The sequence below is a fragment of the Accipiter gentilis genome, chromosome 3 (genome assembly GCF_929443795.1).
Source record: "Accipiter gentilis chromosome 3, bAccGen1.1, whole genome shotgun sequence".
Lineage (NCBI taxonomy): Eukaryota > Metazoa > Chordata > Aves > Accipitriformes > Accipitridae > Astur > Astur gentilis.
In genome coordinates, this window is record NC_064882.1 from 34909604 (window position 1) to 34921862 (window position 12259).

General features: G+C 38.9%; 1 protein-coding gene across 1 annotated transcript in view; it reads right to left on the reverse strand.

The window, feature by feature from the left end:
- EVC2 (EvC ciliary complex subunit 2) overlaps window positions 1-12259 on the reverse strand; it is an 80244-nt gene that overhangs the window by 20254 nt on the left and 47731 nt on the right. Inside the window, exons 15-18 of the mRNA XM_049794863.1 lie at window positions 8947-9106; window positions 7209-7669; window positions 3988-4192; window positions 2556-2678 (exon numbers count right to left, since the gene is read on the reverse strand). Coding sequence (XP_049650820.1) covers window positions 2556-2678; window positions 3988-4192; window positions 7209-7669; window positions 8947-9106 — 949 coding nt within the window. The remainder of the gene's footprint in view (window positions 1-2555; window positions 2679-3987; window positions 4193-7208; window positions 7670-8946; window positions 9107-12259) is intronic.

Sequence of the window (12259 nt, forward strand, 5' to 3'; positions counted from 1 at the left end):
AACTTTCCAATTTTAAAAAAAGATTCTAACAAAAATGGAAGGCAATATTCATACCAAACAAGTATTGAGTACTTTTTTGAACATAAGATCTTAGCCCATACTCCATTGTACTTTCAAGTTAACAGTACAAAAAAAAAAAAAAAAAAAAAAAAATCTAAATTTTCAAGGTCAGGGCATTAGGTATTGAAGCCAAAAGCTTAAATGCCCCCACAAAAGGATTAGGACATTCTTGGACCAGACTTATTAAAGCATTAAAGAGTGCTGCATTCTTGCCTAAGCACCTGTTCTCACTTTTGAAGACTGTGTGCTGGACTAGATAAACATCTGCTTTTATCATCTGCAACCAATACTAACAATGTGTTGCTCTCACATAAAAGTGAAATTATTTCTGAATAGACATGTTGACCCAGTATTTTTTATTCCTCAGGATACAAGTATAAAAAACACAGGAAAGAGGTGTAAAAATAGAATTTTGTCCAAATTGGTACTAAAATTGATATTGCAATCATCTGTGAAACTGTTTTTATCTACCAATGACACCTGCTTGTTCTGCATAGTTCTTACAGCTGTGCACCACCTATGTCTAACACAGTTATCACTGTAACATTCCTCTGATACCTAAAGTAATATTACCCACATTTTACAAGTGGGAAAGAGAAAGAGAGAAAGGTTAAGGAACATGAAAAAGACCTCATTGACCACTTGCTGGCAGAGAAGGAAAAAGCCTCCAATAACCTGTATTGGCATGGGCCCCACTCGTTCCTTAAGGATTAACTTTAGACTGGGGCTGTGAGACTTTTAAAAGATAGCCACCAGAATCAAGGCTCCCTTTCAATAAGCTCTGTATGAATAAACTCAGTCCCTACCCACAAAGTCTTCAGATCTAAGAACCCATTTCTGGGTTTTCAGTAGCGTTAGGAGAGGTCCAAGAAATAAATCTTGCTCAGCTGAAGTATGTAGTGAAGCACCTTCCAACAAGGTACACTCACAGCCCAGAAAGCCAACTGTGTCCTGGGCTGCACCAGAAGAAGTGTGGCCAGCAGGGCAAGGGAGGTGATTCTGCCCCTCTACTGTGCTCTCATGAGACCCCACCTGCAGTACTGCGTTCAGCTCTGGGGCCCCCAGCAGAAGAAGGACATGGGCCTGTTGGAGCGAGCTCAGAGGAGGGCCACGAAGATGATCAGAGGGCTGGAGCACCTCTCCTGTGAAGACAGGCTGAGAGAGTTGGGGTTGTTCAGCCTGGAGAAGAGAAGGCTCCGGGGAGACCTTAGTGTGGCCTTTCAATACTTAAAGGGGACTTCTAAGAAAGATGGGGACAGACTTTTTAGTAGAGCCTGTTATGAGAGGACAGGGGGTAATGGTTTTAAACTGAAAGAGGCTAGATCTAGATTGGACATAAGGAAGCAATTTTTTATGATGAGGATGGTGAAACACTGGAACAGGCTGCCCAGAGGGGTGGTGGATGCCCCGTCCCTGGAAACATTCAAGGTCAGGTTGGACGGGGCTCTGAGCAACCTGATCTAGTTGAAGATGTCCCTGCTTACTGCAGGGGGCTTGGACTAGATGACCTTTAAAGCTCCCTTCCAACCCAAACTGTTCTATGATTCTGTGTTTTGAAAGCCTTACTAAGAAAACCACAGGATCTAGGGGAGTCTTGCAATCATGCATAAGCCAAGCCCCAGAACCACGGGAAGAAAAAAGGGCAAGACATGAACTATTCTGTAACTAAATTCTGTAACTAGGGTGCAAAAATTAAAACAAAGCCAAAAATATTAAGCTTGAAATACAACATCTTGACAAAGGCAGGCAAGAATAGAGAGATGCATCATACCACTACACCATAGACCTTTTTTATCTGGTTCTTATTCACATAGATAGAAAACTGCCATTCCTTAATTACCGAAGACGTAGGTTTTGACTTCATGTCGTGGTTTGACCCCAGCCAGCAACTAAGCACCATGCAGCTGTTCACTCACTCCTCTCCCCTCCCAGTGGGATGGGGAGGAGAATCAGAAAAAAAAAAAAAAGTAAAACTCGTGGGTTGAGATAAGAACAATTTAATAACTAAAGTAAAATAAATTATAACAACAATAATAATAATGAAATATAATAATAATAATAACAACAACAGTAATGAAAAGGAATATAATAAAAAAAATAAAACCCAAGAAAAGACAAGTGATGTACAATGCAATTGCTCACCACCTGCTGATCAATGCCCGAGCAGCAATCCACCCCTCCCAGCCAGCTCCCCCCAGTTTATATACTGAGCATGACGTTCTATGCCATGGAAAACGCCTTTGGCTAGTTCGGGTCAGCTGTCCTGGCCGTGCTCCCTCCCAGCTTCTTGTGCATCTGCTTGCTGGCAGAGCGTGGGAAACTGAGAAATCCTTAACTTTGGATAAGCACTACTTAGCAACAACCAACATATCAGTGTGTTATCAACATTATTCTCACACTAAATCCAAAACACACTGTACCAGCTACTAAGAAGAAAATTAACACTATCCTAGCTGAAACCAGGACACCTCAGTACAGAAAAAGTTTGCACTTACCTTATTCAAATTTTCATCTTTCACCAAGTCTTCATAAATGAAAATTTTGTCCTGTAAAGATTTCTTCAGAATACCTATCTTATTTCTATTTCTGGATGCTGTTGTTTTCGTTTTAGAATGCTGCTGTAAGAAGATGAGCACAAAGTGCTTTATTTGTAAGAGGTATATGAGGATGCTAATATTAAGATTATTACTTTCTATTATTGGCAGATCCACCAATTAATGACACTTGGCAAGGATAACTTTCACTGAGAAAGTATTTCTGAAATGAAGGTGCTGCCTATTGATTCAGACATTCCTTTCAGACATTCAGAAAAAGCTGGAAATTTCATTTTTAATTTCTTTCAAGCAGAATTATATATTCACCCTTTCCATGACAACTGCTAGCACATAAATTTGATTTTCAACAACCTTTAGCAGTGATAATAATAGAAGATTTTAACTGGTAAGTTGTCCCCTCAGTATGGTTAAAAATGAACAAAGAATATTAATTTAAGAACTACATTGTTTTCAATACACAGTATATGAACCACAAAAGAACCATGATAGTATTAAGGGGCACCGTTCCATGTAATCAAATTATTCTTGACCTTTATATTTCTTTACAAGAATATCAACTAAGTATAATGTACTCTTGGGGAAATGATAACATCTGTTCCACTTTAAGGCTTTGCAAAGTCATTTTCCTTATTTAGTACTTTAGAAATTATTAAGGTTTTAAACTAGGTTAATTCCTAGTACAATTATCCCAAGTTAGTTTACATATTTAGAAAACATAACAGAACACAAACAAAGGAATGGAAAGTCATCCTTTTTACGATGGTATCAGATACAATTCATACAGGAAACACTTTTTTTCCTCCTATTTAAGAACTGAAAATAATTTATGATTCCACAGGTTTTACACTTTACTGAAGGAAGTAACACCCCTCACCCCTTTCCTACACAGACAAGACAGTGTAGGACATTCCCCTAAAAAACCTCCCTAAATCTTTCCTTGATTTAGTGACAAACTTAATACTGTGTAGGGGCTGCCAGAGAAACCTCAGTTTGGACTTTAAAGGACCCAACTTGTCCCTGACATTCAGAGCCAGGCTCAGCACTGCTCCAATTTTTGGCATTTCAGTTGACTCTCCTCAGAGGTGCAGCCCCTTTTGGCCACTCATCTGCTTCTTCATACATATGCCTTCTTCTTGGGAAAGCTGGAGGACATGCAAGCAGCAGAAATACACAGGTGTATGTGGAAAAAATATTTATCCAACTGCTACTCAACAATTATCTTTAAGGTCCACTGATCCACACAGACAGAAGTGGCATCGCTGTCACATCTATGGACAAGCTATGGAACCGTATCTGCAGCCGAGGCCAACAACATGTGGATACACCCATGATCCCCTTGCACATCCCCACGCTGCTCCCACATTGTTCCCACCTGTTTATTGGTCATGGCTAAATTCTGATCCACTTTCAGCAGTTCTGTGTCCCTCCACTCCACCTCAAAAGCCTGAAGCAAGGTTCTTGCTCTTATCTTGGGCCAAGCCAAGGTGCTGTCCACCTGACAGAAGCAGCAGTGCAGCTCTTGCCTCATTCTAAGCAATTCCTCTTCTGATAGTGAGAGGGGTAAACTTAGAAGGTGCCTGTTAAAAAAAACAAAAGCCATTTGCTCTTCAGGGATATAGGCATTTTTACATAAAATGTAAGAGACATGCACACAAATACTTTACATGACAATGATCATCCTTTTTTGTCTTATTCATACAGTTAATGATTCCACACATAGGACTGAGCTTTTCAGCATGTTCAAAATATCCTTGAGGATACTTCAAATTCTGCATACAGAACTTCCTGGACTGTAAAATTTCATTTGCAAGAGGAAACAGTTTTTGACTATTTAAAAAACAAATAAACAATTTTTAGCACATTTCCTATGCACAGAAACCTTCCATCTCTTAAGACAGTACAAACCCTGAACTTAGGGCTGAAATAGAGATAAAAGCTTCCTGTAAAGTCTCCCTGCGCTGTTTCCCAGCACTTAGCAGTCACAGCTACTGAGAGGGGAAAAAAATAAAATAAGTATCTCTTTATAATAAACTCATTTATGCCATCCCTCCCGTCACCAAGTCACAAGGGTTCCAGCTGTTCTTTGTAAAAAAGCCTTTAGTAGTCTGAACAACACGGAATGTATTTTAGCAGCAATTTGAATCACTCAAAGTTCCCGTTTTGTAGAAGGAAGGTTCTCAACACAGAAGTCTGGGGAGCTGATCCTCAGGTCAAGCTGAAGTTGACTTAAAAATAAAGCATGCTAAAGCCTAAATTAATCTTCCGGCTGTGACCAACCTTAGACTACATTTATCATCTTACCTTGTGACTGAAATATTTCCTTAGGAGTATTTCATAAAAAATAGCATAATGTTTTGTTTGGAAATTTTCTCTATTTCCCAAAAAATGTATGTATATTTAAAGCATGAACAGTATATATTTTAAAACATAGTTTTCTTTTAAAAACATATTATACTGTATGTTCCACTAGGACTGATGCTTTTATTCAGTATATCACAGGCCTATATCACCTCATTGTTTCACCAAAATATTTCTGAGTTTAGAAATTCTTATTTCCGTTTACTAATTCAGCAAAGTACAGCTAAATTAAAACAATTTTAACTTATGAAGTTTTTCTCTAGAAAAATTGCTTACTTTAAGGCAATATTACTCCAAGCAAGCATTTACAGTATACTTAACCATTTCTCATGTTGTCCTGGACTTTTAGAAGAAAATCACAGATATATAGACAGAGATATAAAAGAAAATACAGCAAATCACAGTTTTGTCATGCCCATGTTTAAAAAGGACTTCAAGCATAAATGATCTTCATAAATATTTTGGACTAACTCATGGTCTCTTTGATAAGCAACAAAAATGAAAAGCTATCATTCAAAATAATTATTTGTGAAAAGTAGATAGCAGATGAGAACATAAACATGAGAGCTGTCATCTGTCATCAAAATATCAAAATTGACAGACAGTGTACTGAACATAAAGACAGTGACAGATTTTAAGGGACTTTTGATAGAACAGTTGTGCAAATGCTGCATTTTTTGTATATATTTTCCAGCATTTTACCAGAAAAAACAAACAGCTTACTGTTGCTGTGAATAAAGATAGCATTTAACAAATACAACAGCCAACACTGCAGGCTGGAACACAATTATCATGGAATCGTAAGTTAGAAATAGGAAAGACCTGCTGGGTCATACAATCTACTTCCCTGCTCGTGCAGGTCTGCTTGCAGCAATATAAATAAGAGGTAATAAGACAAGCTAGAAAATACATTGAAATGGCTTATAGAAAAGTATTTAAAATTCTGAATAAAATACAAAAGTCTTGAAATTAGAATGAAAACAAGACAAATGGATTTATTTTTTTCTTTAACAAAGCAAGCACACATGGGCAAGGGTTTTTTCATATTTCTTTTAGATGCTTTGACACTATGCAGCAGGCAAACTTACAAAGATGCTGTCTGGACAAAACTGCCCAAGCTAATCTGTTTTGCTTCAAAGAAGAGGTATGAAGGAGAAACCTTAACTAATGCTTCACACACACACCCCACACCCACCCCCCCCGTTCAATTTCTCATGCTCAGTACATTTGCTCTAGGGGCAGACAGCCTAATATAGGTTTGCCTATTCCAGTGGCCTCCCCTCAAGCTGCAATTTTGACAGAAGACTATTTTTTCATGTTCCCAGGTCTCTGACAATGTCTGTTACTAAATGGACATTGTATAGGAAATGTAGTAGTGTAAATATTCAGGTAATACAACAACTAGTCATAAATGCACTTGAAGGCCAAGCAGAATTGCTAATGAACGGTGCAAATCTCTCAGGGACCCTGCTGCCCAGCCTGAGAGGCACCACGGACGCCGATACTCAGCTGCGGCTGCAGCCGCGGTCTCTCCCCGAGCAAGGTGTCCCAATGGTGGCAAGGCCACCACTCGCTTTCCCACCTCCCCGGAGTCACATCGTAGCAGACAGCAATGGCCAAAACGTGTGCCTGGGGCCAGCAAACCTCTTTGCAAAATCACCCGTCCCATGACACCTCTCTGGCTGGGGGTTCAGTGCCAGGGGCACTTTGTCAGCAGGCCAGATCGGCCAAGTCCAATGCGTGCAGCCCACCAGTTGGAGAGGTATGCTACTGTGCTGTGTATTTATGAAATATGGGAAAATACTGTGGCAGAGCTTAAAATGAGCACCCGATGAGTAAGGTTTGGCTTGTGGCTGGAAGGAATATATTGAAATTCAACGCAGGGCTAATTAGGCCTGACATACGAAATGACATTTCCAAAGTGCTGGACCTCTGAGAGCACACTGAGAATAATAATGAAAGATGCACAAGTGAAACCTGACATGGAGTGAACAGAAGTATAAAAATACTCCACCTTTTTGATTTCAAACCTGCCATTTTCTGAAATTTCTACTGCAGTGCTAGGAGTGCCAGCTCACCTGCCAGCGCCGCAGGGGATAAGCACTTGTGAAAAATCAATTCCCAGGTGTGCAACAGAGAACTTATCATTAGGAATTATACCAGACAGGTGTGAAAACTCCTAGTTCATGACTATTTGCAAGAATAACTAAGAAAAGGGTACAGAGAGATACTTGCATGAGGACTGATTGTTCCCAGCTCCTTAATTTTTTTTGTTCCGAAAGGCTTGTTTCCAGTTCTTGGCTCAGCTTCTGCCTGGTGAGCTGAAGCAGCTCCTCAGCGGCTGTGCTCTTGTCACGCTCTTCCCTTTCAAGCTGTTCATGTTTAACAACCATCTCTTTTTTATGCTCCTCCACAGCTTCCAGCAGGAACATCTTTGGCACACTGAGCTTCACCAGTTCCTGCACAAATACTCCATACTGAACACGTTTAAGCTCTTCAACAGTTTTCTCTGTTAGACTAAATAGAAGCTCTTTCAGCTCTTCACTGGCCTCATTGTCAAGCTTTTCAGTAAGCTCTTCAAATTCAGCGGTGTGATCACTCAGAAGATTTTTCCAGTGGCTCAGGTAGTGAGTGACCTCCTTAGTAGTTTTGAAGGGGTCTCCAAGTGACAGCTGCTCCTTCCAATGCTCTTTCTGCTGATTCGTTTGCCAAAATGAGGAACAAGGTTAAGAGAAGGAACTTCTCAAATTCTAGCTCTTTAAATATGTAATTCATAGCAACACAAAATTTCATACTGTTTTTCAGTGTTCTCAAAACTGCTTTTCAGAAACCTACCTAGCCCTCACCATGATGGCTGTGTGTGCAACTAGCAGGCCTGTGATAATTCAGATTATTGTTAGATAGAAGGGCTATCATGGGCCTGTGATAACTTGGATTGTTGCTAGAAAGAAGGGCTAACACCTAAAAAAATGCATGATCTTCTGGTTTGACATAATCTCAGCTGCCTGAACTGTAATGATCTGGCATCATTCCAGAAGTGAATCTGGATCAAATACCAAGGAAGAAAAAGAAGAAAAAACAAAGAGAGAGGAAAAAAAAGGCTGGGTTATTTTTTACTTTATTTTCCCCATCTTACAGCATGCAGCAATTTCACTGGAAAGCTAAACTAAAGCTACCTATACTGAGAGTAAATACAACAAATGAAGTCTCCATCATTATACCTGCCGTCTCTTCTTGCACTGATATCTGTTAAAGACCAGAAAACATTGAAACATATGTCCCACAAAAGGTAAAATTAATCTCACCTAACTTTGGTGACCTAAAGAAATATTAACTAATCCAAGACAGCTTTTTCTACATCCTTTAGGAAAAGAAAGATAGACACCTTTGGATAACAACTCCCTTCCATTTATCTCAAATCACCTGCAAGCCATCTTCCATTATGAGATGACTTGGAGCTCTTGGAGTTAGCCTTGATTTTTAGATGGCTGATGTTAGGTGACCCGAGTCCTACCAGAAGCAGCCACAGGTACAGCATCTTTTAAATAATTTTGTTTTGTAGTTGAACTTTAACTATGCTGTAGGAGTCATTCAAGAAAACAAAGAAAAACAACAACTGTCACATCTGTGACACCTCTCTCACCAACTTCAGAACTTCAGTTGGCTTTTGCCTGTCTACACATTACAGAGGCTTGTCATAACCCCCTTGGACAGGTTAGACTAAGTGGAGGGGCTTCACAAGTTTCTCCAGTTATATTACTTTCCTGCAGGTTTTTCTAAAAGAACAGCTATTAATTACTACGTAATTAATACAGCACATGGCGGTACACAGCTAAAAACAATGGACACTTATTTCCATCCATCCTCCTGGCTGTGTTGACCCCTGTCCTAAGCACTACACTTTATTTTTCAATTCATTCCATTTTTAATTCATGATAACCCCTGTGAAAATAAATATACTGAAAATAATTACCTTTTGTAGCATTTCCCGCCTTCGCTTGGTAATGAGTTTCTGGTGAAGCTTTTGCTTTTCTTGTTTCAAATCATGATCGAATTTCTGTTTAACAGAATTAATTTCAGCCTCAGCTCGGTCCAGCAGCACTCCCAAATGACTTTCAGGTAAATGACCTGCTCTGTAATAACAGTGTTTGAAACCTGTTATCCCAAATTCTTAGGAGTAAAAGGGTATTTGAGGCAATTAGTACCATAATAAGGCTCCACAAAGTAGACACACAGAATAATCTTTGTTTCTTTAGCAGTGATACCTGAGGGGATCAAACAAGCAAGTGGATAACAGAAAGATAATCTCAGGGATGAGTGTAGAATTGAGGCAGTTTGTGAAGGCAGAGTGAAGGTGTATGAAGACGGAATGGGAAGAAGGAAGGAAGGGAAGGCAAATGCAAAACCAATTACATATCAGTTAGTAATGCAAGCGATATTCAAATGAGACATTTCAAACCTTATATATTATTCATAATATTTACATTTTTCATTTAATGCCCCTGGAATGCAATTCTAGATGTCTTTTATAACTCCTTCTCCTCATTAGAAACAATTTTCTCTTTAAAGGATGTAATCTAATCAAGTAAAAACTATTAAAAATTATTTTAAAGATACAAAGCAATCATATCCATGAAAAGATTTATATTCAGATTTCCTATTACATTTACATCATCAGAAAAATTATAAAAGATTTCAAATTAATAGTGAAATACAATAATCTAACAGGGCAAATTCTCAGTCTTAAGCACACAGTGCTTTCAAACGGAAGTTTAAGACTATGGTTTACCTCCAGTTGCTACAGTATTTAATTTCAAAGAGTAAGCAAGATCCCAACCATGCCTGCAACAGTTAGAAAAATCTTCCTCTCCACAAACTCAAATTGAATTAAAAAAATTACCTGCTATTATGCTTACACCAGAAATTCCCCAAATATTTCTCAGACAACAGAAGAATTAATTCAGAACCAGCTGTTGGACATTTGTGAGTTATAATTTCTAATGCTAAACACAGAGGACTTCCAAAATGTGGGGTTGAAAAGGTCAACATGGAACTTTGAGTAGAAAGCACCAGTTCCTGACCTGAACCTGGATGTTGTCCAAACACTTTCTGGTTTATTTTTCAAATCCCCATTTTTCAGAAGACATGAACATTACACACAGAGCCTGGATTCAGATCAATCCAGGGCTTTCAAGTCTTTGTTCCAAGATGTTACCTGACCCAATTCATAAACTAGAGTAGCAGCTAAATGTCACAAGCCCTTCTCCAGAAAGGACAGTCTCTCATTCTGGTTTATTAGGATTTGTTGATACTGTAACAGCTTAATTCCAACTGAAATCCTCAAAATAAAAGCTGAAAGAAATAAAACAGAAGATTGATGTATTAGCTTGTTTGCAGCCACTGCACTGTAACCGTGGTGGCCAGATTCCACAGTTCACACCTCTCCATCTACTGCTCAAGCATCCACAAGTATATGAGCAAGCCATGAAACATCATCCCCTACATAATGAATGCGCTGGATAGAAACTCAGATCTGCTTTATCACACCGTTATGTCAACCAGAGAGCGCCTTCCTTTGCAGAGCTTTTCAAATGCCTATTTTGTATTTCTTTAATCTCCTGCAAAGAGGATTAAAATACCTCTCGGTATCTTAAAAGCAATTCAGGAAGCATCATTCTTGGATCTTTTGCCCAAATCATTTTTGCCTTGAAAGCAATCAATGTTAAATTTCAGTGTTATATTAACTGCCCCCCCCCGCACTAAATTTCCTACCCAGCACTAAATTTCCTACCCATATTTGGTAACTAAGTCTTGCCCCCCTTTCTGATAAAACCCAAGGCAAAAGATTAGTGAATGAAAGGCTGATTTATTACGGTGAGGAAGTGAGGCATGATAATAACCAAGATATTATTTTTAACACCTTCATCCTGTCTTGTAGTGAGGAAATAAACCCAGGCTTGCTGCATCCAATTAAAATCCCTGTCCAGAGCAGCGAAAAGGGGCTGCAATAGAGAAAGATAGATGTGCTGGAACCATCCAGCAAATGAAAGATACAGAAAAAGCCATACAACACAGAATGACTGGAAGATGATATATACCAACCTATTCTTAGGTAGGAAAAAGAAGAAAAAAAAAAGTCTACATTATTTCAGTTTCAGGTTGTTGATTTATTTAGAAATCCAGGTCCACAGCTCAAACTGAAGGTGATGCAGTACTGTAAACCCCATCTATTTATTTTTTTGGAATCTACTTATTTAGAAATCCCAAATAACAAAAATAACGGGCAAAATGCCTACCACCAGAGAAGGTTATGGGAGTTTATGTGGCAACTTACTTACATTAATCAGTATTATGGTAATTCCTAGAAGGCTCAATCCTGGCAAGAGACCTTAACAGTATAAAAACAATTACAGTATTAGAATTAAAAGATGTCCTGTTCCCAAAGGACTCCGAACTGAAACACAAAATAGAAGGAGAGGAGAAAGATAATGACAGTATAGACTGTATGATAAACTGCCTGGTCTCAGCATACCAGACATCTAATCACTGAAGAAATGTGCAGGCACATGTTTTATGTCTTTGAACAAGGAGAATTTTAATGAAGGAGAATACTGCAGTAATGACAAGGATGTTTACAGGGAGATCCTCCCGAACGCAACGAGTGCCATGGAAGGAACACAGATGAAGTGTGTGGCCAACAGCAGGAGTATCACAGGCCAATCAGAGGCAGACCTTGACTTCTCTGTACTGAAGTACTGAATGAAAAGCCAGGAAAATTAGGAGAAAATGTGAAGTGAGGGCACTAAAACTATAAAGTAGTAGTTTGTATCTGATGCTATGGAGAACTAAGTGATGCTGGACCCAGCAAAGGAAGATTTGTTTTATGAAAGGTCGAGAAGGCATGGGAGTGTCACTGAAAGATAAGGGAGATAGATAATGAAGCTGAAAAGTTGCACCAGCCTGAATGTACATGTAGGCTGAAATGCAACACTATACAGAGACTATACAGAAAGACGGTGCCGATGTTAGTCTGCTTCAGCTACTTCAGGATTTTACCTGCTGAACTGGCATCTTGCTGATACCCAGATCAAAATTGAGGTAAATAATTCAAAGCAGTAAATACTCTACATAGCAAAGTGCTATGAGCAGAAAAAGTTTTAAAAGATTATTAGAAAACTTTATACTAATGTATTACAGCTAGAGGCATTCACTTTCCAATACCAACTCACTGAAAGGTCCAGCAGGACACTGTTCAGAAAATTACTTTGCTTATAACAAGGTCCATA